Source organism: Mustela putorius, unplaced genomic scaffold (assembly GCF_011764305.1).
Source record: "Mustela putorius furo isolate JIRA1106 unplaced genomic scaffold, ASM1176430v1.1 tig00003909_pilon_pilon_pilon, whole genome shotgun sequence".
Classification (NCBI taxonomy): Eukaryota; Metazoa; Chordata; class Mammalia; order Carnivora; family Mustelidae; genus Mustela; species Mustela putorius.
In genome coordinates, this window is record NW_025422057.1 from 24864368 (window position 1) to 24890367 (window position 26000).

Below are 26000 nucleotides of genomic sequence, written 5' to 3' on the forward strand. Positions count from 1 at the left end.
TTCTGTTTTTCTCCAGACAGTTTAAGAAGTACTCGCCAGTTTCCTATAACATACTCAGCTGTGGGCAAGTACATTTTCTATAGTATAATCAGGTACTTCCTCTCCAAATCCCACTGATGAAGTAACAATTTCAGGTTACAGAGCACTTTTACATGTGTACTTTTGTGTCATTCTCCTCCTGAGGTTTTGAAATAGAAAGGAGAGATGTTCTTTCCATTTTGTTGATGAGGAAAAGAAGGCTCAGTCACTTGCTCAAGATTCCACTGATGGAGGTTTATAGGCCCAATCTGCTTACTGATTCCATTGTGATGTATAGTCTCCATATAACTCAATTTGATTTTTCTCTGTCCCATCACCTCACCAGAAATCAACTTTGTCTGTTTTTTGTTTTTTGGTTTTTGTGTGTGTGGTTTTTTTTGCTGGAGACAGTATATTTCGTTGATGGTACATGACAAAGTAGGGGTTCCCAAACCCACCCCTTCTCAGGGTTCTGATGGACCTCTACTCTCTAGAGGTCAGGAGATTCTCAGTATATTGGGGGATGAGTTGAGGCAAGGACTCCCCAGCAGCTGAGGGCCTTTCTCTTCCTCTTGCTCTCACCAGGGCTGGTGGTCCAGGGGTCCCTTATTCCTTGGAGGCCATGTGAACTTTAAGGCTCTCCCCCTGGTTGCTGTAACCAAATTGATTGTTATACCAGGAAATAAGCTTGACAAAGTGTCATGAGGGCAATGCCAGCCTCATCATTGAAGGTGGGAGAGTGGGTATCACTGTGAAAGTTGCAGGATACAGCTTGGTCCCCAGTGTACCCCAGGATGCCTTTGAAGGGACCTTCTGATGCTTGCTTCACCACCTTCTTGATGTCTTTGTATTTGGCAGCTTGCTCCAGGCGGCAGGTCAGATCCACAACTGACACATTGAGGGTGGGGACACGGAAGGCTGTACCATTGGGCTTTCTGTTCAGCTCAGAGATAGCCTTGTCTACAGCCTTGGCAGCACCAGTAGAAGGAGGGATGATGTCCTGGGCAGCCCTTCAGCTATCACACCTCAGCTTCCCAGAGGGGCTGTCTCTGGTCTTCCAGGTGGCAGTGATGGTATGGACTGTGGTCATGAGTCCCTCCACAATGCCGGAGTTGTCATGGATAGTGCAGGAGGCATTGCTAACAATCTTGAAGGAGTTGTCACACTTCTCATGGGTCACACCCATCCAAACATGGTGGCATCAGCAGAAACTGAGATGATGAACCTCTTGACCCCACACTCCAGCTGAGCCCCAGCCTTCTCCATGGTGGTGAAGGCCCCAGTGGACTCCCCTATGGACTCGGCACCACCTCACCCCGTTTGATGTTGGCAGGATCTCACTTTGGAAGGTGGAGATGGGCTTTCCATTGATGACAAGTTTCCCATTCTCAGCCTCGACTGTGCCGTTGATCTTACAGTGGTGGAATCACGCTGTAGAGCGTAGACCATGTTGTTGAGGTCCACCAAGGGGTCATTGATGGAGACAATGTCTACTTCGCCAGAGTTAAAAGCGCCCCTGGTGACCAGCACCTGATACGGCCAAATCCGTTTACTCTGACCTTCCCCATTGTGTCTCAGGGATGCTGGGGCACTGCACCGGGAGGTGCGGCTGTTTGTCGGGTGGGGAGAGACCTGGACAGAGCCCCTCTGGTCTTTGATTGTTTTTGAGGTCACATGAAAGAGGCTATTCAAGGATCTTCATCCTGGCCCTAAAACCAGGCCAGTTACTGTACCTGTGACCTAAAGGGGCTTCACTTAACCCCTTTCCCATTCTAGAAATATTAAGGAGATAGGTATGACTGTTCCCCAATAAATGTTCTTTTCAGGGTGGAGGCTAGAAGCAACGAGACACATCTGTGGGCAGTGGGAAAACAAAAAGCACCTGAAGGTTGGGGTAATTGAGAACAGAAAGAAGTTTAGTTCTTGTGAGGCCTGTTCAGGGGCGAGCTGCACCCTCCCTGCTGTCCTCAGGGCCAGCTTGGCTCTTGGGCCACCGGCCAGGCAGCCACTCCTCGCTGTCCTGGGTCTTGCTCCACCTGACTCACTATAGTTCTGTCCTGGGGGGTGTTTCCTGTTCCCACTGACTCATTCCATTGCTGAAACAAAAGGCCAGTGGCCCCGGTGGTGCTGCCCAACCGGGGAGGATGTTGTGCAGCTCTGCAAGGATGCTCCCTTTCCGGGGCATTCCAACAGCCAGACCTCAGGCTGCCGGCTCCCAGCACCTGTTGGGAGACGTTGCAGGCCAGAAAGTCCAAGGGTTTGGTAGCCGTGCCTGGCAGAGCACTTGGCAGCAACTCAAGCTCATACCTAGAATCCTGGGAGACTCTATTGTTAATGTTTTCACATTTTCTAGAACAAACGTTCATGTGCTCATGTTTTAACTTTACATGATAAACCAAGATTTTACACTGGCCAGAGAAGTGGTGTGCCTAGAGGTATCATACAGTCGTTTTTGAACTCAGAATGTCCTCATTGATTTATTTTAAAATGACACTCCTATCATAAAATAAAATTTAAAACTAGAGAAATTTTTACTGAAGTACATAAAAGTCATGGGAAACCCTATAAATAAGATAAAAACAATGTCACTGTTTGGGTGAACGTTCCTCTTCATGTTTTTTACTTGTTCCTAATATTGGGGAAATAGAGATGTGTCCTATTTCCTTGTACTATTATGCATATTTTCTTCTCTTAAAATCTCCGAAATGAGGCTTATAATCAGGATGTACATTCGGTGTGGAGTTCCGTTCCAATGTTCCAGAAAAACCCTGCTATTATCGTTTCACTGTCTTAAAGTCATTTCTGTCAAAATACACTACTTAATGTTTTACATAAATTAGATTATATATAAGATTTCTTTTTTAAAATGAATCATGATATCTTTTAATAGCAGTGAACATAAATCTTCATTATAACTTTTTATATGGTATGCCACTGTAATTTATTTAACAAATTCCATATTTATAAGCATTTAGGTTATCTCCAACTAACAATATTATAAACAATGTTGCAACAAACAGCCTTATACAAGATGTGTAAATCTGTGTGTGTATTCTGTTTTTCTCTTCAGGATAAATTTCTGGAAGTAATCACTAAGTCAAAGAGTATATACATTTAAAAAATCAACACGTTTCCAAACTTGCTCTTTAGAAATTTGATATGAATTTATATTCCCATTAACAGCATATGAGGATATCAGTATTTTTAATGTTTGTCATTCTAATGGTTGAGAAATTATTTAAGTTTGTTCTTTTCCTGGTAACTAATGAGTTTAGTGTACTGACACATATGTATTTGGCTGTTTTTATATTTTCCGTAAATTATGTATTCTTTCTCCTTGCCATTTTTAGTCTAGTGGTTCTGATCTTTTCTTTTTCTTTTTTTTTTTTTAATATTTTATTTATTTATTTGACAGACAGAGATCATAGATAGGCAGAGAGACAGGCATAGAGAGAGAGGGGGAAGCAGGCTCCCTGCTGAGCAGAGAGCCCAATGTGGGGCTTGATCCCAGGACCCTGAGATCATGACCTGAGTGAAGGCAGAGGCTTAACCCACTGAACCACCCAGGGACCTGGTTCTGATCTTTTCTTATTCATTTGTATGAGCGAGCTATCTATCTATCTATCTATCTATTTATTTGTTTGAAAGGGGGAGCAGAGGGAGAGAGAGAATCTCAAGCAGACTCTGTGCTGAGTGCAGACATGGGGCTTGATCTCACAACCCTGAGATCATGACCTGAGACAAAATCAAGAGGCAGATGCTCAACGGATTGATCCACCCAGGCGCCCCTGTGTGAGCTCTTTATGTATTAAGACCCTCGCCCTGTCATTTGGAAAATTGCTGTAAGGTATTACTTTTTAGTTGGCCTTCTATATCAGACTTTTAAAAATGAGTTCTAATCTTCAAGTCTGGTTAAAGAAGTCTCTTCCAACCAACTGTAAGCCCAAGGTCCAAACATATTTACCCATATTTTCTTCCTATCTATTTTTAAGCTTACCTGTTTTTCATTTAATAAAAATCTATTTAGAATTTATTTTCCTATAAGAAATATTTTTCTTGGCTTCTGCTTCCAGTGCAGATTTAAACCAGTAATAAAAAAATTTGCCTTATATTCTGTATTACATGTGCATTTACAACAGTCTCACTGATGATTTTTTAAAAAAACCACTGGTCTCTTTTTTTTGAGGTTTTCAGAAATTAGAGAAAACACCTCTCATACCAAACAACTCCAGTTCCTCTGCAGTTATAAATCCATGTACAATGGGAATTCTGTATGTGTGTGTTGCACTAGGGATAAAATAAGCCAAAATTATTTATGTGATTAATGTATAAATATGTTCCAGTATGAAAACAAAACTTTGGTCTTCTGCAATATACTTGGCTTTCCTTTTGTCCCCTGCAGTATTAAGGACTGGGCAGAAGCTCATTCATAAAGAGAAGTGGGATGCTTTGTCTTGGGAGGCTGTGGAGCTCGTGAAAGGGTGGATGGTGAGAGATGGTTGCCCTCCGAGTCTTTTCACCATGGGCTGTATCGGCGCACTCTTGCTTCAGGGTGGGAGGCCAAGGCCCAGTTTGCATGTTAGCATTCATGGAGATGTCTGTACTTAAGCTCCTGAGGACGGTGAGGACAGGAATCACCGGTACCCCCAAGGCGGACTGAGTGAAATGTTGACTGCCTTAGGCTCACGTATCACAGCGAGCCTTGCAGACGGGCATTTCCTGTCGGTGTACCTGCAGACATTACTTCTGGGAATGGAAGGAGAGTTTCACGAGGGGTTAGCCCAGCCAGGCTATTGAAAGATGCATTTTGGGGTATGGCTGAATGCGATGACGACCCGCTCATTCACTCGCGATGCCCGGATCTCTCTTCTGCCCTTTTGCACTTCTCTTGCAGTGGACGACAGCACTGGAGTTATCAATTGTATCTGCTGGAAAAAGTTGAACAATCACGAGGCTTCATCAGGTACTTTCATTGGACATCCTCCTCTACTTTCCAGCTAACCAATGGTGTTTACTCAAGGGGGCTCATCAGAACAACTGTAGGGCTAAGTTTACATATTTGGCCACTGGTGAATTCTGTGGATCAGCCCGAAGCACTAAACCTGGAGCTCTGGGCCCTCGGCTGACTGATGTCACAGAAGAGCAAGTCGTATTTCTTTCTGCTATCTCCTCTTTGGTGCTCACTTCGTTCTGAGCCTGCCTGCCAGTGTGGGACCAGGTCGCGGGGAGGTGGAGCATTTCCTTTTACTGTGGTCGTTATCACGGAAGTCGAGGTGTTTTAGCCTAGTTGCCAGTCGGCTCAGAATCCCTTTGTTCCACATGTAACCCTTAACCAAAGGTTTTGGAGATTTTTCCTTTTGCATGATGGCCACTAACGTCTGTGCTGCCATGATCCAGATTTTCTGAAATCTCAGGGATACCAGAAATTCTAAGATTGATGAGAAGGTAAATAGGATTCCTTTGAAGTTAACTATTGAGTAACATGAACTAAAAAGAAACTTTATTTATTGTTTTTAAAGATTTTGTTTATTTGAGAAAGAGAGAGAGAGCGAGAGAATGAGAAAGAGCACGAGCAGGGAACAGGGGTAGAGAGGCAGAGGGAGAAGCAGACTCCCTGCTGAGCAAGGAGCCTGATGGAGGGTCCATCCCAGGAACTTGGGATCATGACCTGAGCCAAAGGCAGTCACTTAACCAACTAAGCCACCCAGATGCTCTGGAAAGAAACTTTAAAATTGTATATTGAACCCACTAACTATAACTGAAACAGCATTTGGAATTCCTTGAGTATATTTTAATAGGCCCTAGGGAGTTTTTTCAGTTAAGTTCATAATTAAAAAAAAAATATTGGACAATACTGATGATCAGTACACACGTGGCAGTGCCATACACACTGGGGTCATTCATGAAATACTGCCTGCTATACCATCTAACATCTGTATCCATCTCCTTGGGTGATACACGGTGTCTTTCCTCTTTGCCATTACCTGCCAGGATCTCAGCTTCTTACTTTGACTGTCCGGACCAGTGCAATGGCTCTTCACTTAATTTTTGGACGTATTTACATTTAGAACTTGGCCACCAGTTTCCTATGACTTCAGTGTTCCATTCCTTATTTGGGAACATCTTAATCATTGGCACTGCTTTGCTTAGGACGCTTTGTAGGTATTAAAAAAAAAAAAAAATTAAGGGGTGTGCCCAGGTGGCTCAGAGGGTTAAGCCTCTGCCTTCTTCAGCTCAGGTCATGGTCTCAGGGTGCCCCGAATTGGGCTCTCTGTTCAGCTTGGAGCCTGCTTCCCCCTCTCTCTCTACCTGCCTCTCTGCCTACTTGTGATCTCTCTCTGTGTGTTAAATAAATAAAAATCTTTAAAAAAAAAAAAATTAAGACAAAGGTTTTATACGGCTGTTTCAGAGCTAAGAAATAAACCTATAAGACAGTCAGATTCTTGAATTTTCATATAGCTGTGTCTAGGATATTAAAATCAATTTGCAGACTTACAGTTTTAGTGTTGTCAAAACCTTCAATCAGAGCATGTTGTTTGAATATATGTGCTTGTTTCAGGCCATGGAGCAGCAGACTTGTTCTCTACAGGGTCAGATAGACAATGTTTTCTGCTTTGTGGGCTCTCTGGTCTGCACCTTGATTACCCAGCGTTGCCATGGGGATAAAGAAGCGGCCACACACAGTACATACAGTAAAACTTTATTTACCAAAACAGGTTGTGGGTGGATTTGGCCCAGGGGCTGTAGGTTGCTGATTCCTATTTTAGACATTGTTCTAATTTCCAAAATAGACTCTTTTTTTTTTTTTTTTAAAGAATGACCTTAGGAATACTGTATAACTTATATTTAGTCATTTTTTAGATAAAATGGCTACTGAGAGTGAGATTTTTAAAAGATTTGTAAGTAGATGAATAGATGAACCGTCACGGTGGGCAGACTTAATTGGAAATTCCTTTGAGAATAAAAAGAGTAAGAGCGCAAGGAGAAAGCCCAAAAAGGATTCTCATCATGTTACATACAAAGTGATATTTTAAAATTATTCCTGACTAGCCCATTCTCTCCTTTTCATCTAATTGCCCTCAATTTAAAAGCTTTCCCCTGGAATGTAGCCAATGAAGACAATTTTTTTTAAACAAAATTTAGTCTGAGTCAAAATCTTGTTCTAGTCCGTTAAGGTGTATGAGAATAGGCCATTCCTATAAATTAAAATGGACTGGCTTGTGAGACAAATTAAGAAAGCTTGGCCCTTGATACTAGAACTTTGGGGGTGGGGGGGCGCTATCTCCCAGCATGGAATAGTCTACTTAAAATGCAGTCGGTCAGGCTCCAGCCATCTCATTAGGTTCACCAAATTACAGAGCTCAAGCCGTCCTTTCAAGAGTTTGGCTCACCCTTTAAGTGAAAGCTGGGCCTCGTTCTCAGACTGGCTGCCTGTCCAGTCATTTCAGCAGTGCTGTAGGAAGCATTTATTATGACGTGTTTTCAGTTCAGCCCAAGTACAAGGTGGCTGGACGGGACAGGAACACAGATGGTATAACGTTTTATAAAGTAGCACTTGGGTGTTTTTTGAAGAAAGCCGGTAAGCTGAGTACCGTTAGTGCCGATAGTGTCTAGATTCCTAGGTGTTGGTTACTGGATACAGAGTGCCCCATACTCCCTGGTTGCTCTTTCCCCGGATAAGGTAGATGCGGTACAAGAAAAGTAGTGCCTTTGCACTTTACAAAGCCACAGTCATCTAAGTTGTGTTAGATTAGAAAGACAGTGCGATCAATAGGCTAATAGAACATTTGTTCATTCATTATAGGAACACTAAGTGTATGACAGACCAGCAATGAATCAAGAGCGGGAAATACAGGAGCATTTAACAAATGTTGTTGGCTCAGGTAGATAAAAATATTTTTTAAAAGAGGTGACCGTGATCTGTATCTTCCAGCTTGCATGACATAACCCAAAGAAGATGGAGTTGTGTATTTATCACAGCAAATATGGGGTATACATGTTAAACTCTGATAAGTCCTTAGCTGTTAAAGCACCAAAAACTATCATCAGTGACCATAGGATAGACTAAACATTTTTTTCAAACTTTTATGTAGTAAAATGAAATAAAAAAGCATAGAAAAGCAGTGGAATGGGGGGGGGGAGTGGATGTAATGAGCAGAACTGAGAAAGCTTCCCTAAAAATTTTTCAGAAGTTAACATGAAGTATTCAAAATACGCGAAGGATACATAGAATGAGTAAGATGATTTCTTACACGTAAAGAAATACAGAGAACGAATCATCTTATATAAAAACATAGAGCCTGTCTGGCAGTTTAAAAGCAAAAATAAAACATCATGGAATCATTATATATTTTTTAAGGTACTAAACATCCAAGCCAGTGTAGGAGCTACAAGTGTGTGTGCATCGCTGGCCACACCTTGTAAAAAGAGAACGGTTGGAATGTTTCTTTCTGGCAAACCTTCTGACAATATGTAATGAACTGTGAACCTGTTTTTAACTTCTCTGTCTGGTAATTCCCAACAAGAATTACACGCAAGAAAAACACGCAATTTTGTCTAGAGGACTTCGTTACTTGTTTTTTTACAAATAGCTGACATTTATAGACCATTTCCTGTGGCTCTGACATTGTGCCAAACCCATGATGTAAGGGTTAACTTAGATCATATGCAACAGTTCTGTGTGCAAGGTGGACTGTGTTGTTACCCACAACTCGTAGTTGAGGCAACCCTGGTGCAGTGAGGTTAACAGCCTGCCCGCGGTCTCAGAGCTAGTAGGAGGTGAGTGGAGATTTCAACCCGGTCTGTCTAACTCCATTATCCAAGTGCTGACCTCTAAGTCCCATCTGGTGCCGGTGATTAAAGCCAGAATAAAAAATTACAGGGGTGCCTGGGTGGCTCAGTGGGTTAAGTCTCTGCCTTCAGCTCAGGTCACAATCTCAGGGTCCTGGGATTGAGCCCCACATCGGGCTCTCTGCTCAGTAGGAGCCTGCTTCCCCACCCCCCGACCACTCTCTCTCTGTCAAATAAATAAATAAAATTTCAAAAATATTACAGAAAGAGGGGAGAATGGGACATTTAACATGACTAGCTCATCGAACTGTGGCTTGTTAACATGCCAGTGCTCTATGATTTTTTAAAGTGCTTGAGTTGTATAGATTCTGTAGATACACGTGTGTATCTGAACTTGGCCCAGGCAGAAAATCAGAATGTCGAATTGTTTACACACCCCAGCTGTATCGGGAAAACACGAGAATGCTCACGGGGCAGGCAGCAGAGAATAAAGAATAATAAGCAGGAAGGGACTGGAGTCAGGAACCGCCTGGATTCAAACTGCAGCTTTGTGGCTGGCTAGCTGTTTTACTTTGTGCAAGTTGCTTGACTTCTCTGTGACTCAGTGTCCTCTATAGAATGAGGCCAAGAATGAATGGGTGTAGCGGTGAGGTTTAGGTGTGCTAATCCACTATAAAGTCCTTAGAGCAGTGCCTATAGTACCCAAGTACTCATGGCTGTGCTTACTATTTAATACAATTAGAAATTAAACTTAAGTAATTAGAAATGACTTAGAATTGAATGTGCATTGGGTTATTTTCACCATGAAGTTGCTTAAACTTACGGTTTTAAGGGGTGTGAGAATGTGTGTGTGAGAGAGATCACCGCAGTGACCCAACAAAGATGAGAGGCAAGAGATTAGGGTGTTGGGTACCAAAGTGGGAAATCAGCCTGAGGCACATTCACCTTCCCCATAAACAGGACTGCATATGGAGACCTGGGCCCCCTCTTTTCCTATGCCAGATTGGTCTTCATGCAAAGACACTTGAAAGGGTTGCTGAGAGCTATTCCTACCAAACCCAGCTGAATCCTACAGAATTCAGCTCAGGACCACATAGAGCCCTTTGAGGTCACTGGCAATGCAGGAGCAGGGGAGAGCATGTTGGAGCCCTGCCAGAACTGCCTTACTTGGATTATCAGGCCTCCTAGATTCCGTTCCCATTATCCTCCTTTCGAATAGTTACAGCTTGGGCCTTGTGTTCAGCAGAGGATTTCAGAAGGGTGTGCAGGTTTCTTACAGTAGAGCAGCTTATCAGAAGGAGAATGACCCAACACTGTCTCACACCTGTGGCGCAGTGATCGTGTTATACTTCTGTCTCTTCTGGTCCTAGCAACTACAGCTACGGCAACGCTAGGGGCGCTGAACTTAACCTCACAGCTTAAGAAGCTGCAAGACACCATTGAGCAGAAGACAAAGATCGAAATTGGGGACATTGTCCAGATCAGAGGTTATGTCCACACATACAGAGAAGAGCGAGAGATTCGTGTCACTACTTACTGTAAGCACAAGTTACCTCTGCCAAACTGGTTGATATTCTGGGTGTGTGTCCAGTAAACTCTGGGTTTGCTAAAAGTCAAATGGTGGAAAAGTTCAGATTTTTTTTTTTAAAAAGTAACTCTCTACTGGAGGAAATTTTATTTCCTAACAGGCTTTCTTTAGAAAAGCAGCATTTCTTAACTTTATTTTGAAGAGCAGTGACTAGAAATTGGGGAAGAAAACCAATGATGTATTATATATACCCAGCAAATTTATTTGGGCCACGTCAGAGTTAATGTACTTTGAAGTTTGAAGTGGCAGTCCACGTAGGGTACAGTGTTCCTATTCTTTAAAATGATAGAGATTTCTTGAACACTGCTGAGTCCATTAACTTTGAAGGAAAAGAGCTTATCGGAAATACGATAGTCCCACATCCTCTGAGTGATACGTTTTGCAGGGCTCTGGCTGACTTGGGTTGGAAATCCCACGGATGACCCCTGTTACTTGCCATCGTAGCAGATGGGTGAATAAGGGAATGTGCTTTCCCTGGTTCCAGTCTGCTGCTGGACAAGCCTGTGATGCTGAGGGCATTGCATTCCCTCTCAAAGGATGCCTGGGACCCACACTAAACGTGCATCTAGAATGTATGCTCCTTGGGCACCTAGAGGAAGGGTGACCCACTGGGTGCCTAGCAGCAGTTTGGACGTGGGAAAGAGCTGATCTCATTGTATTTCTATGGCATGTTTTCCCCCACGGCTTGTTAGATAAAGTGGATGATCCCGTGTGCAACATTCAAATCTCGAGAATGCTGGAGCTGCCCCGTATCTACAGGAAGGTTTACGACCAGCCTTTCCGCAGCCCAGCCCTAGAGCAAGAAAGGTAAGCTGTGGCCTCTCCCTGCTGAAGATGTGATGATGGCAGTAAGGCCAAACAGTGGGTGCCCAGATGCTGGGGTGGGCCGGGGTTCAAATCCTGAAGGGTCCACACTCACGGAGGGGCTCCGGGCAAGTCCACTTACTCCCCATATGCCTTCATTTTCTTACCTGCAAAGTGAAGATAGTAATAGTACAGATATTCTAAGGTTCTTGTGAGGAAAATGTGTGTGTAATAGGGAGTCCCTGAAGGAGTGCAGGGAGCAGCAAAAATGTATTTGAGGAAATAATGGATAAAGTTTTTCCAGGTTTGCTGAAACTATATAAATGCACAGATCCAGGAAGCTCAATGAGCCCCCAAGGCAAGAAACCAAAAGAATACTGCCCTGGAACCTCAAAATCAAAATACTACTCTATGACACATTCTAACAAAAAACTGTATAAAATGATACCCGTCATTCCCAACCCGGACTGATTTTACTTTCTTGTGTGTGGAGGGGGGGGAAATGGGAGAACTAAGAATATGTGTATACTTGTTAGTGCCTGCATCAGAGAACTCTGAGAGCTGCCAGAAAACCAGTAATAGCTTCTTCCTACGGGTAGAACTGAAAAAAGTTTAGAAAGGAGACTTCACTGTGTACCCTTTAATTTTTTTTCTAAGAATTTATTTTGAGAAAGAGTGCATGGAGCTGGGGGTGGACGGGGAGGGGCTGAGGGCGTGGGAGAGGAGGAGAGAACTTTAAGCAGACTCTGCACTGAGCACAGAGCCTGACGCAGGGCTCTGTCTCACGACCACCAGATCATGACCCGAGCCAAAAGCAGGAATCGGCCACTTAGCCTGGGAGCCACCCAGGCACCGCGCCCTCCATCGCTGCTTTAATTTTTTTAAACATACATATATTACATATTCAAAAAATGTATGTTAAAAAAAAAACCAAACTCTAGATCTGGGGAAAGTAAGAGTGGAAGTTCCCCATTTTCCTGCCCCAGTACCATTTCCCAGAGGTTGCCACCATGCGTAGGTTGAGGTGTATCCTTTTAGACATTTTTCTTCTGTGCATCTACAAGCATGAATATTCACCCATATATTTTATGGGTTGTCATCTGCTTTTTAATACAAATGGGAACATACTTTATATACTGTTCTGCAGCTTGACTTTTTTTTCAGAATTTCTCATGAATATTTTAGTTCCTAGAGTCCTGCCTCATCCTTTTAAACAACTGCAGAGTACTCACTGTACGACTGCCCTTTATGTCAGAAACAAGCGTTATTATTGAACAGACTGATTACCAGTAATGAATTTGAATCAGTGGTCAGAACACTCCCAAAACACAAAAGTCTAGGACCAGATGGCTTCACAGGTGAATTCTATCAAACATTTAAAAAAAGAGTTAATACTTATTCTCCTTGAACTATTGCAGAAAATAGAAGGGAAAGGAAAGTTTCCAAATACATTCTGTGCCGCAAGCATTACCCTGACACTGAAACCAGACAGACACGCTATACAAATAGAAAACTGCAGGCCCATATCCCTGCTGCACATGGAAAATCCTCAACAAAATACCAGCAAACTGCATTAACAATGCATTAAAAGGATCATTCGCCATGATCACGTGGGATTTATTCTGGGAATGCATGGATTGTTTAATATCCACAAATCAATCAACATGAGACACCACATTAATAAAACAAAGCACGAGAGTCACATGATCATTTCAGTAGATGCAGAAAAGGCATTTGATAAATGCCCAACAGTCATTCATGGCAAAAGCTCTCAACTGAGGAGGCTTAGAGTGTACATAGTATAGTGAAGGCCATATATGAAAACCCCACAACTAACATCGTATGCACTGGTGGAAAACAGCGTCTCCTCTCAGATCAGGAACAAGACAAAGAAACCCACTCTTGCCCCTTTCATTCATCATCATACTAGAAAGCCTAGCCATAGCAGTCAGGCAAGAAAAAGAAATAAAAGGCATCCAAATTGGTAAGGAAAGAGTTAAACTGTCGATACGTGCAGATGACATGATACTAAATATAGACAAGTCCTAAAGATGCCATTAAAACTACAAATGAGTACTGTATGGTGACTAACAACATAATAATAATAATAAAAAAAGGAAACTACAAATGAATTCAGTAGAGTTGTAGGATATAGAGTTAATACACAGAAATTGGTTACATTCCTATGCACTAATAACAAAGCAGAAGGAAAAATTAAGAAAACCATTCCATTTACAGTTGCACCAAAAAGAATAGAATACCTAGGGAAAAACTTAACCAAGGAGTTAGAAGACCTGTACTCTGAAAACTATAAAACATTGATGAAAAAATTGAAGGTGACAAAAATGGAAAGATATTCCATGCTCATGGACTGGAAGAATTAGTATTGTTAAAAGGTCTATACTGCCCAAAGCAATCTATGGATTCAATGCAATGCTTATCAAAATACCAACAGCATTTTTCAAAGAACTAGAACAGATAATCTTAGAATTTCTATTGAACCACAGAAGACCCAAATACCCAAAGCAATCTTGAGAATGAAGAACAAAGCTTAAGGTATCACAATCCCAGATTTCAAGATACACTACACAGCCACAGTAATCAAAACAAGTATGGTACTAGCACAAAACTAGACACATAGGTCGGTGGAACAGAATAGAGAGCCCAGAAATGAATCCACATTTATGTGCTCAATCTCTGACAAAGGAGGCAAAAATATACAATGGGGGAAAAATCGGTTTAAAAAAAATTAAAAATAGAAACGCCATATGATCCAGTAATTCTACTACTGGGTATTTACCCAAAGAAAACAAAACACCCCCATGTTTATTGCAGCCTTATAAACAGAGGTCAAGTTATGGAAACAAGCTAAGCATCCATCAAAGGGGAGGAGTGTGTGGGGTGGGGGATGGACAAAATGGGTGAAGGAAAGTAGATACGGGTTTCTAGGTATAGAATGAATATGTCGTAGGGATAAAAGATACAGCACAGGGAATAGTCAGCAGGACTGTAATAGCTCTGTACGGTGACAGATGGTACCGCGCTTGTGAACGTAGCGTAGTATAGACTTGTCAGTTGCTGTGTTGTACACCTTAATTTAAAAGTGGGTGTCAGCTGTACTTCAGGCAATCGAACAAACATCAATATAGTGTCACATGTCCCAGCTGAATTTCTGTTTTAAAAAGAAGCAAAGGTGATAGTTTTCTGCAGGGCTTTTCAAAACTTTCCCCCAGCAGTGATCCAGGTGCCTTGGACCTTGCCAATCTCACGTGTTTGCTGAGTGAAAGAGCCAAAGAATTCCTTGTGGAGAACAAAGTGCAAACCTTTTACCAGCAGGAATTGGAAATTGTGGAGTCTCTGCTGTCCCTTGCCAATCAGCCTGTGATTCACAGCGCGGGCCCTGAGCAGGTAGGTGCAGCACGCATGCTCATGTGAGAACTCAGGTCCCCTGTCCCGTATGTGCAGCTCAAGGGTGTGGGCAAACATGACTGTGGCATGGACACTCAGAGTGTAGACCCAGGGCATGGAAGTTCTTGTGCTAGTCCGTGTTTCTCTTCTGGAAAGGTCACTGACCACTAAGAATTTGAAATGAGAATGCACCTGCCCTTTTGCCCTCCTCACTTAATCTCAGTAAACTTAATCTTTGGGTAGAGGGAAAAGTAGTTTAAGGTTCATACTGTTCCTTAGTATTTATGAGATGGGTGTTTAATCTCAGAAGCAGGAGATAAATGAGAAGAGGCAATTTTCTTTCCAACATTATTTATTCAGCAGGATGATTTTTTTTTTTTAAAGATTTTATTTATTTATTTGACACAGAGAATAAGCACAAACAGGAGGAGGGGAAGAGGGAGAAGGAGAAGCAGGCTCCCTGCTGAGCCCGGAGCCTGATGCAGGGCTCGATCCTGGGTCCCTGGGATCATGACCTGAGCTGAAGGCAGTTGCTCAACCCACTGAGCCTCCCGGGAGCCCCCAGCAAGATGATTCTTGAACCAAAGTTTTTAATAACTTGCTCTCTCTTCATCAAAATAAGGTTATCTTATTAGGATTTATATAAAGACCAAGTTGTATTTAATCTGGTTTATAAGTAAAAATTTCTAGAAACAATCAAGTAATTTCTTACTCCTCTGGAAAAGAGCTATCCCTTTGCCCCCCTCATGTTACAGGTGAACTTACGTTGTTGGTGTTAATTCACTTCTAATTAAGAGTTATTTGAAACTTTGGTTTTAGGCTTTCCCTTTCATTGCGATTCTCAGGTTTTTTTGTTGTTGTGACACCATTTATTTTTATTTACTTTTTTCCACCAGGGAATGATCTCTGCTGAAATGTCACCTTCTTGCCCTCCCCCTATTTGCTGTGATAGCCACCTGCTTCCACACTGTGTTATCACCCTGTTTTCATATCTCAGGTTATCACTGGTATTTATGTTTGTTTGTCTCTTCCTCTTCCAGAATTTAAATTTTACAAGAGCGGAGGTCTTCCTTAACTTGTCTTCACTCTCTAGAACCATGGCCCAGAACAGGGCTGCCATAAACTAAGTTCTTGATTATTTGTTGGTTGAGGGAATGAATAGTTTTTAAAAATTTAAATAGTCCCTGAAGGTATCTAGTTAAAGTTTCCTTCCCATCCTCCCTCTTACCCCTCCCCCCAGAGATAAGCACCATTACTAGCCTCATGAATATCCTTTCAGAGAGAGTCTGTGTGTTTATAAACTAGGAGTGGTTATATCCCCCGCCCCTTCTTTTTTACACAATTGGTAGCAAGCTAAACTCTAATCTGTACCTAGCTTTTCACTGAAAGGCTTGTCTTAGCCTTTCCTAGCCATTCATACAGATTTGCCACTATAATGATCTCTTGTTACATGTACCATAATTTATTTAACTACTCTCTCCATTTCTGGACTGTTTAGAAGTTTTCCGGTCTTTTGTCACTGCCAACAGAGCTGCCGTGAACACCTTGTTAGGTAACATAAGTTATTCCTCATGATTCTGGTGCAACAGATACTGGGTCCTCATCCTGACCTCCTAGGCCACGGGGCCACGGCTGCTGCTTCTCAGTTTCGTTCACGAACCTAATTATCTTCTCTTGGCCGTAGACTGTGGGCCCGGTACCCGCGATGTCATTCACAGAGACCGGGATAGCGTGTCAGGGACACCCCGGTGGGGAGGGCTTGGACTGGCTGCTGCCTTCTGCGACACCGCCGCTCGCTCCTTTGCGGCCAGGGCCCTCCAGCTGGCCACCATCCACAAGATTAGCCTTCCTCTCATGTAGTCGTTCAGAGGCAGCTTACTGCCAAGTTAGCCCCCTAGCACTTCTGACCGCTCTGTCGGTGTGTTTGGAAAGAAACCGAAGCTTAGCAAAGACCGCATTCTTCCTGTGAACCCGCTTTTCTGTCGGGGCCAAGGATTCTCTCAAGACTTCTCCATTCAAAATAACCGTAGGGAACTTCTGGTGTGATAACTTTCTGAAAATGGTTAGAGCAGAAACTTACATCTGCCCCGTCATGTATGTTTAAAGAGATATGAATGTGGGACTTTGTTTTGTCTTTGGAAACTCTTTTCCATCAATTATGAATTACTCCCTCACATGACTCTGGCCGGGGAGGTCAGCGTCATTAAGTTGAATTCTGCTTAATAGAGCCTAGGAGACGAAGGATGCTTTACAATGATGGTGAAACCCTAGATCCTTTGGCACTTTCTGTTGTCATACAGATGAAAGCTTCACAAAAAATCGTTGTGATCGTGTTATACGGTTTAGAGGCCAAGGGAGAGAGGGCTTGAATGTCCCCCGCCCCCTTTTCTTTTTCCGTAGTGGCCCTTCTCGGCAAATCCAGAAACTTGATAAGCAGACCTTGCAAAACCATTGTTTCTTTGACAGCTGGATAAATGTGGAGTGTGTTTGAGAATGAAGACTATATATATATTTCAGAGATCCACCCAGTTCCTGACCTGCGGCTCGGAGAGGCCCACTCGGACTTAGCATGACCTGCCAGTCACACTTTCTGTCTCTGTGCAGTTTCGGTTTCCTGAATCGGATGAGCCTTGTCTTTAGAAAAAGACAAGAAGGACACAAATCCCAGGCCAGGCCAAACCACTGGCTAGCAGAGATGATTGGAGGCCTTGCCCCCTGAGACTGTGGCGTTAGAACCACTAGGGAGCTGTGTTCTGAGGTCAGCCGAGGCAAATGTTTTTGGAAAGGAAGTTTCACACACTGTTTATATCCACAGAGCCTCTTCTGTTGGGTCCTTGTTCACAGCTGAAACTGCTTCAGATCTCACAGACCTAGCACACTTACTGCTGCCTGAGCCTACAGAAATCTGGGAGGAGGAACTGAGCTTTTGTGTGGTCTGGGGATAACCAGGAGTCCTTTCTAATGATGGCAGTAATCATGCAACAGTCATTTTTAGTCTCCAATATATTTCTATCTTGGTAAGAGCCATAATAAACTCGACCCTTAGGATCGTGATATTAAATGGACTAAAAAGATGAATTCCTTAGAATTACAAAGATTAAGTAGCCGTAACTGTTTCATGGGGGAGTCTATTTTGGGTTGATTGTGCTTCCCCTAATAAATACAGCTTTCCTTGAAGCCCCCAGAGTACAAGGCTGTGTGTGACTGAGAATTGCTGGGTGAGTTGTTTATTCTAAACAAACTCACAGAGATTTTCTGCCCCGGGGGAGTCATCACATAGTTCTTGGCCTTATTCTGCCTTCAGAGATCAGATGTTGTCCTAACTGGGAATGTTTGTCAACTTTCAGGCCTTTAATGTTCTAGTAACCAGGTACCCCAGCTTGTTGACTATTTATTAATTGAGAATGTTAGACTATCCTCTGCAGGCCAGGGGAGCTTGTTTCTGAAACATCACTAGGAGCCATTAGATTAAAACAATGCCTCTTTGGGGGCATCTGGGTGGTTCAGTCGGTTAAGCAGCTACCTTCGGCTCAGGTCATGATCCCAGGATCTAGTCCCACATCGGGCTCCCTACTCAGTGGGAAGCCCGCTTTCCCTCTCTCACTCCCCGTGCTTGTGTTCCTACTCTCACTATCTCTCACTGTCAAATAAATAAATAAAATCTTAAAACAAACAAACAAACAGTGCCCCTTTGGAAAGTCTTCTTCAAAGAGGGCTTCTTTAGAGATGTGGTTATCAATGCTTGAAGCCATTTGGGGGTTTCTTTCCTTTCCCTGTCACTTGCTGGAAATGTCATTGGCAAATGACAAGCAAGTTCTCTCTTTCAGCATCTGTGGGTACTGCCCCAGATAGCTTTCGTTAGCATTCTTTTTTTTAAAGATTTTATTTATTTATGAGAGAGAGAGAAAACAAGTAGGAGGAGGGGCAGAGGGAGAAGCATACTCCCCACAGAGCAGGGAGCCGGCTGGGGGACTCGATCCCAGGACCCTGAGATCATGACCTGAGCCTAAGGTAGACACTTAACCCACTGAGCCATTCAGGCGTCCCTTCATCAGCCTTCTTCATTAGAGGTAGGACCTTGCCTTCAAATGCTTTTTGGGAAGCTTTACTTTGTTCCTTCGGTGCTCGCATCTTCTAAGCATCTCAGCGAATTTCTGTCACATTAAAAATGGGTCTGTAGGGGCGCCTGGGTGGCTCAGTGGGTTAAAGCCTCTGCCTTCGGCTCGGGTCATGATCCCAGGGTCCTGGGATCGAGCCCCACGTAGGGCTCTCTGCTCAGCGGGGAGCCTGCTTCCCTTCCTCTCTCTGCCTGCCTCTCTGTCTACTTGTAATCTCTGTCTGTCAAATAAATAAATAAAATCTTTAAAAAAAATATGGGTCTGTACCTTGAACAACAGTCGTTCACCACTTTGTTTCAGGAATGGACTGAAAACCCCCAATAGAATAGTTAAAAGAATACCGCCTCTATAATGGGGGTATTCAGCTACCATTCATTACACAGACTAATAAGACTATGAGTTACTCACTGTGTGCCAGGGAGGAGGTGGCCAAGTTGAAACAAAGCCCCCAGCTCGGTGAGCTTACAGTTTTGTGAACCATGGCTGGACACACCTGAAGGCCTGGCTTCCTAGGGAGCAAGAAATAGGGTGAAGTGGTAGCTCTGGGTAAACCTGTGTCCTAGAGAAATGCTGATAACGAGGAGACAGAAAACTGAGAGCCGCAGAGGTTCTTTCCATGCGGCCTGGCACCCCCTGCCTTCAGCCCCATGAATGTGCCTGGGACAGACAGGTCTCCCAGTGGCTGCCTCCGTTTATTTATTTACTTATTTATTTTTTATTGAGTTATGTTAGTCACCATACAGTACGTCATTAGTTTCTGACGTAGTGTTCCATGATTCATTGTTTACGTACAACACCTGTGCTCCATGCAATCCATGCCCTCCTTAATACCCATCACTGGGCTCACCCATCCCCCCACTCCCCCCCTTCTGAAACCCTCAGTTTGTTTCCCAGAGTCCATAGTCTCTCATGGTTCTTCTCCCCTATCTGATTCCACCCCTTCATTCCCCCTTCCTTCTCCTGTGTTCTCCATGCTCTTCCTTATGTTCCACAAATAAGTGAAACCATGGCGATTCCGTAATGTGGCAGGATAAAAATCAATGCACAGAAATCAGTTGCTTTTTTATACACTAGCAATGAAACTGTAGGAAGAGAAATTAGAGAATCGATTCCATTTATAAGAGCACCAAAAACCGTAAGATACCTTGGAATAATCCTAATCAAAGGGGGAAAGGATCTATACTTTAGGAACTGCCTCCGTTTAAAATAAAGAGACTACTTCAAATATCGTACATCCGAGAATCCCCAACTTATTTCATTTTTTTAAATTTTTTTTTAAGATTGTATTTATTTATTTGACAGAGAGATCACAAGTAGGCAGAGAGGCAGTCAGAGAGAGAGGAGGAAGCAGGCTCCCCGCTGAGCAGAGAGCCCGATGCGGGGCTCGATCCCAGGACCCTGAGATCATGACCCGAGCCGAAGGCAGAGGCTTAACCCACTGAGCCACCCAGGCGCCCCCCCAACTTATTTCAATGTGTGTAAAATTCTCTGATGTCCTTAGGAAGAGATTATATATAGCCATAATTTTAATGAAAAAACCAAGCTACTATATATGTAGTGTTTTGACTCTGAATAATAAAAAGATTATCTGTTTGTTTAGGAATCAATTCAGCCAAAACCAACATGGAAATAGAAGTAATTTTAAATGTTCAAGACATAGAAAGTGCATACTCCAGTTCAAAGATTATGTCCTTTTATCCTCTTGATTTTCCATTTCATAGGGTCAAATCGAACAAAAGGACAACTACGGTATGGAACAGTTATCAAGCACGATCTGACCCAAGCAAACTTCCCAGTCCTGCTTAAATACCATCCTGCCAGGCCACACACCTGGATGGTTTTGACTCAGCAGATCAGAAGCCTGTTGGGTGAATTCAGAAACCAGTTGGTCCAGGGAGTTACTCTTAGATGCTATAAGACAGGACTTAACTTCTTTTCTTCTTTTTCTTTTTCCTCTTCTTACAGGGGGATGCTAAGAATGACAGCACATCCAAGGCAATTCATAGCATATTTAAGAATGCAATACAGCTGCTGCAGGAGAAAGGATTTGTTTTCCAGAAAGATGATGGTTTTGATAAGCTATACTATGTAAGAGACCTACAACTTTATTATTTTTCTTCATAGCTTTTTTTTTTTTTTTTTACTTTTTTAAAAAAAGATTTTATTTATTTATTTGACAGAGAGAGAGAGATCACAACTAGGCAGAGAGGCAGGCCGGGGGGTGGGGGCAGCAGGCTCCTCGCTGAGCAGAGAGCCTGATGCGGGGCTCGATCCCAGGACCCTGGGATCATGACCTAAGCCGAAGGCAGAGGCTTAACCCACTGAGCCACCCAGGCGCCCCATTTTCCTTCATAGCTTTGATCACAACTATATTCATTCGTTAGGAATACCTGTTTACTGTTTTTAAAAATCATTAAGGAGGTTCATAAAATAAGGAGTGAAAGTCAGCCCTTCTCTTTCCCCAAGGTGCCATTTCTTTTTAAAGATTTTATTTATGTATTTTAGAGAGCACAAGGGGAGAGAGGGGGAGGGAGAAAGAATCTGAAGGAGACTTCGCATTGGGCACAGAGCCCAACGTGGTGCTTGATCCCATGCCCGGGAGATCACCACCTGAGCCGAAACCAAAAGTCAGATGCTTAACCCCCTGAGCCACCCAGGGGCCTCCCCCTGCCCCCCACCAGCTACCATTTTTAACAGCATGTCCTTCTAGACACTTACCTGTACGTTTACAAAATGTATACATACAGATGCTAATGTGGCTTTTTTGTTTTCTCCCCAAAATGTGATGATCCGGCAAATTGGGACTTCTCGACCTTAACACTGGGCCAGATGGTGCCTGACTGTGAGTGGCTTTCCTTTACATCGTAGGATGTCCTAACAGCATCCCTGGCCTTCATTCACTAAACAGTAGTAGCAGCCCCCCGCTTGTGACAACCAAAATTTGTCTCAGGACATCGCCAAGTATCCCCTGAGACAGTTGAGAACCACTGCTCTCAGTAAGGCCTGGAAGTTTTGGGGGGTGGGTTACCAGAATAGCACATCACTGGCGTCCTTTCGTGTCAGTACTTACTAATCTTCCTCAGTCCATTTGACGTCACATGGCACTCTTTCTTATGGGTTCTTGCCCCACACTTGTAACCACTTCTTTCTGGTGAACATCAATGCTGATTCTGGGTTTTGCTCACACAGATAGTGTTGCTGTGGCGATCTTTGTGAATTCACATAAGCGTTACTGTAAGACTGGCTCTTAAAAGAGGAATTGCCAGAGCCAGAGGGCATGTACCTTTAATCCTCTGGTCAACACAGTCTGACTGACCTCCCAAAAGGCCATACTCATGGACATTCCCACCAGACGTACAAGTGCTTGCTTGCTTCATACTTCCGGAGTTGAAGGTTCACCTCTTGCTACCTACCTTTGATTATCGGAGGAGCCATGCTTTCAGTGAAAATGGGCTTCCTCCTGACCGCTGATATTAGTGGTGGAGATGTGGCTTCAGTCACGAGTGATTCTCCTAGAGGCAGATAAAAATTCTGAGGAAACTGAGAAGTCTCACTATTTACAGACATGATTCTTGAGGGGAAGCTTTTTTTAATAGGACATTTTCTTAATGTTGATTTACTGTAGTGATTCCCCATTTTAGAGAGCTTTTTTTTTAAAATTAAGATATGTTTTAAATACTATTTGAGTAACTTTTAAGTTTGGGGTTTTTAACCCAAGGGATGCCTGGGTGGCTTAGTCAGTTAAGCATCTACCTTCAGCTCAGGTCATGATCCCAGGGTCCTGGGACCAAGTCGTGAGCAAGTCGTCAGGCTCCTTGCTCAGCGATAGCCTGCTTCTCCCTCTGTCTGCCTCTCCCCTCTGCTTGTGTGCGCTCTCTCTCTCTGACGAATAAGTAAATAAAATATGTTTTTAATATTTTATTTATTTATTTGACAGTCAGAGATCACAAGTAGGCAGAGAAGCAGGCAGAGAGAGAGGAAGGGAAGTAGGCTCCCTGCTGAGCAGAGAGCCCCCTGACTTTGGACTCAATCCCAGGACCCTGAGACCATGACCTGAGCCAAAGGCAGAGGCTTCAACCCATTGAGCCACCCAGGCACCCCAATAAAATATTTTTTAAAAAGAAACTCCTACACCCAGCATGGAACTTGAACTCCCAACCCTGAGATCAAGAGTCACGTGCTTCACCAGCTGAACCAGCTGAGCTCTCCAGTTTTGTGTTTGGGTTTTTGTTTTATTTTTTAAGTACTACACCCAGGGTGGGGCTTGAACTCACTACCCTGAGATCAAAGGTGCATTCTCTACTCACCGAGCAAGCCAGGCACCCCAGGTAACTTTTGAAAAGGGTATTCTGATCTGTGTACAGGTGAGTGCAGACCACCACCTCCTATGTGGAAAGGCTTGGTGAGGTTGGAGAAAGCCCATGCTGGGCAGCTCCCCTTCACGTGCCCCTCCTACCCCTCCCATTCCCCCTGGGAGGCTCAGGGTTGGCCCCCTGTGTCCATGGAGTAGAGAGCGGCTCTTCCTGGGCAGCAGGCCAGGGCTGAGGTGTGGCAGGGTTAGGCACTTCCTCCTGTGAATCAGTGTGAGCTGGAATGGGGTGATGGAGCAATAAGAGCTCTTTTCCTCTGCAGAAACATCCCACCCCCCCTTCTCTCCTCCCCTTCCACGTCCTGCCCCGGGCTGTAGGTTTCTGTTTTCTGGAGGGCCTTGCCCAGGGGAAGTAATTATCACAGTGCTGTGGATACTTGTGTTTTTGTAGCACTTTCCTGCTTTTCGCAGCTCTCACCCACCTCCCCCCCCTTACTTTAGATAATCTTCACAATAACCTTGGGAGTCAAGATAACCTTGGGAGTCAAGATCCTCATTCTTTCTGGTCTTTGTCCCACAATTACAGATACATGTGTTTGTTTGCATGCTGGTTTGGTTTTGTTTTTCCCTTCCTTCCTCTTTTCCTTCCTTCTCTTTCTCTCTCTTTCTCTTTTTGTTTTTAGATTTACTATGGAACAGGAAGGTGAAACCCATCTGGTTACTTGGCTTCCTTCTTACCGGCCAGTTGAGAAAGGAGCTTTGCTATGTTTGCCTTTGAGACAGAAAGTGTTTCCATGGATGAGCTAGATGTACTCCCTTGCTAGCTTTTCCAGACAGTTTTTGTTTTATTTGTTTTTCTTTGGGGTTGGGAGAAAGAAGAAAACTCACGAGACATGAGACAGGTTTCAGGGCCCAGAGGAAGGAGTCCTGGGTAGAGATCAAGACTTTGACCACTTGTGCCTCCCTTTGAATATAAAGACGAGCAAGAGAAACTTCATGAATGTGTCACAAATATTTGAGAAAAAAAATTGCTCCTTAAAAGTACAGAATTTCAGTTTTTCTTGACATGGCCCTGGTAAACCACCTTCCTAGGGAGCATGCCTCTGGGCCAGCTACAAAGCAGTGAGCTGCATAGTGACAGAGCTGCTTTGACAATAGGCCAAGTGTCAAAAACCCTCTTGTCGGTGTAGGGATGGTGATGACTGTGAAATCTTTAGAAACCATCCTAAATACTAGTCTGGGAGTCTGGATGATGCAACCGCTTCATTACTTAAAAATGCCCTCTCTTGCAGGAGGGAGTCAAGATGGCGGAGAAGTAGCAGGCTGAGACTGCTTCAGCTAGCCAGAGATCAGCTAGATAGCTTATCTAAAGATTGCAAACACCTGAAAATCCATCGGCAGATCAAAGAGAAGAAGAACAGCAATTCTGGAAACAGAAAAATGCCCTCTCTCCTGTTTTTCCCATTTAGGTAACCAGAGAAGACAAAGAACTGCACAGAAAGATCCACCATATCATTCAAGAAGACTGCCAGAAACCAAATCGTAAGTGGTGGGATATACATGTATGTGGTGCCCAGGTGCCCTGGAGGGGAATGTTCCTCCCAGAGAGCACTGGATGGAGAGTCAGGAGACCTGGGGCTTTCCCCAGTACTGACTTGGAAATATGACTGGTCGAGACAGCTGCCCCTCTGAGCTCAATCTCTTCTTCTGTACAGTAGCATTAGATTCTCACAGTTGTTCTGACCTTAGCGTCACATACGACTGGACCCTGGAGCTTCTTACCATGCAGTGCTAAGGTCCCAGCACTGGGGACATTGATTGATTAGGGGAGGGGACAGGAGCTGGCCAGCTGAGTGTCTCAGGTGGTTGCAGTACAGTGAGCTGAGCCTCCAGCTGAGACTTCTTGACCTTCTGGTTCTCATGTACTCTGATTTGGCTTATTTCTTATTCTACTCTTGCCCATTGTGTTTGAACACAGACAAGACCATTTCCTCTGTTCTGACATCAAGCCTTTCAGTGTTAGGAGAAATGGTTCTAGACATTACAGGTGATGATTAGTATAATTCAGTCATCTTGGAACCTGATAATTTGCAGAAGAAATGGTTTAAAGTACAGTTGGTTTTAGTGGAGTTAGGTCAACCCCTAGTGGTTAGAAACTCAAACTGTAGATTACCTGACAATTACATTACTATTTTCATACAGGTTAGAAAGAGAAGAAAGCACTAGTCCTGTCTTTAAATCCTGTGTAAACTAATCAGACTTCAAGGTGACTTTTCAAAGTCTGTCTTTTACAAACATATGCTGATAATGAATGTTGGCATTTGTCAACAAATGAGGCTAAAAGAGAAGGGGAAGGACTTGTTAAGGACTGCAGGTCTCCTCAGGCTGCCTGCTTGCTTTCTCTCCAGAGAAATGCACCCCCAGCCCTTTCAATCCCTCCAGCCCTGGGGCCTGGCCCTGCTCCAGGCTGACTCAGCGGGTGGAGCTGGACCAGGTCTCCAGCCCTGGTGTTTATGGTATGCAACCCTACTTAGCCTTTAAGAACCGATGAGGTCAGATCCCAGAATGGTGTGACAACAGATCTTAAAATAAACTGAAAGCACTCTATTATTTTAATGCAAAGTTTCTGGCTTTTGTTCACATCATTCAGAACAAGGACGAGTATCCTTGAGTTAGGGGAGAACCTGTCTATCCATAATTTAGGGAGCTTTAAAGAGGAGTGAAATGTCAAGTTCTTTGACCAAGAGGAGACAAGAGGCTGCTCCCCAAATAGCCTCCCTGCCCTCATCCTCCTTGTCAGCCACCTGACCAGACCCTTACTTTGATCTGCACTGGGAACAGGATAGGTTGAAATAATCCCAGTGCCTGGTGAAGCGAATGAGAAGAATTCACACTGCATTTCTCAGGAGAGTCAGACTACCTGGTGGTCTGAGAGACTGCAAAAGTGATGGGTTTTCCATGCCCC

At 43.7% G+C, this 26000-nt stretch overlaps 1 protein-coding gene across 13 annotated transcripts in view; it reads left to right on the forward strand.

Annotated features, from left to right (window-relative positions):
• STN1 (STN1 subunit of CST complex) overlaps nucleotides 1–26000 on the forward strand; it is a 44176-nt gene that overhangs the window by 10057 nt on the left and 8119 nt on the right. For 5 of the 13 annotated variants that reach the window (XM_045068631.1, XM_045068635.1, XM_045068632.1 and 2 more), the window contains 7 exons: nucleotides 4913–4981; nucleotides 10179–10346; nucleotides 11089–11203; nucleotides 14434–14608; nucleotides 20692–20814; nucleotides 21556–21568; nucleotides 24505–24577. In XM_045068631.1, coding sequence (XP_044924566.1) covers nucleotides 4913–4981; nucleotides 10179–10346; nucleotides 11089–11203; nucleotides 14434–14608; nucleotides 20692–20814; nucleotides 21556–21568; nucleotides 24505–24577 — 736 coding nt within the window. Of the gene's footprint in view, nucleotides 1–4912; nucleotides 4982–7822; nucleotides 7902–10178; nucleotides 10347–11088; nucleotides 11204–14433; nucleotides 14609–20691; nucleotides 20815–21555; nucleotides 21569–24504; nucleotides 24578–26000 lie in introns of those variants that run through there. The other 8 variants (XM_045068634.1, XM_045068639.1, XM_045068636.1 and 5 more) reach the window with 5 other exon arrangements.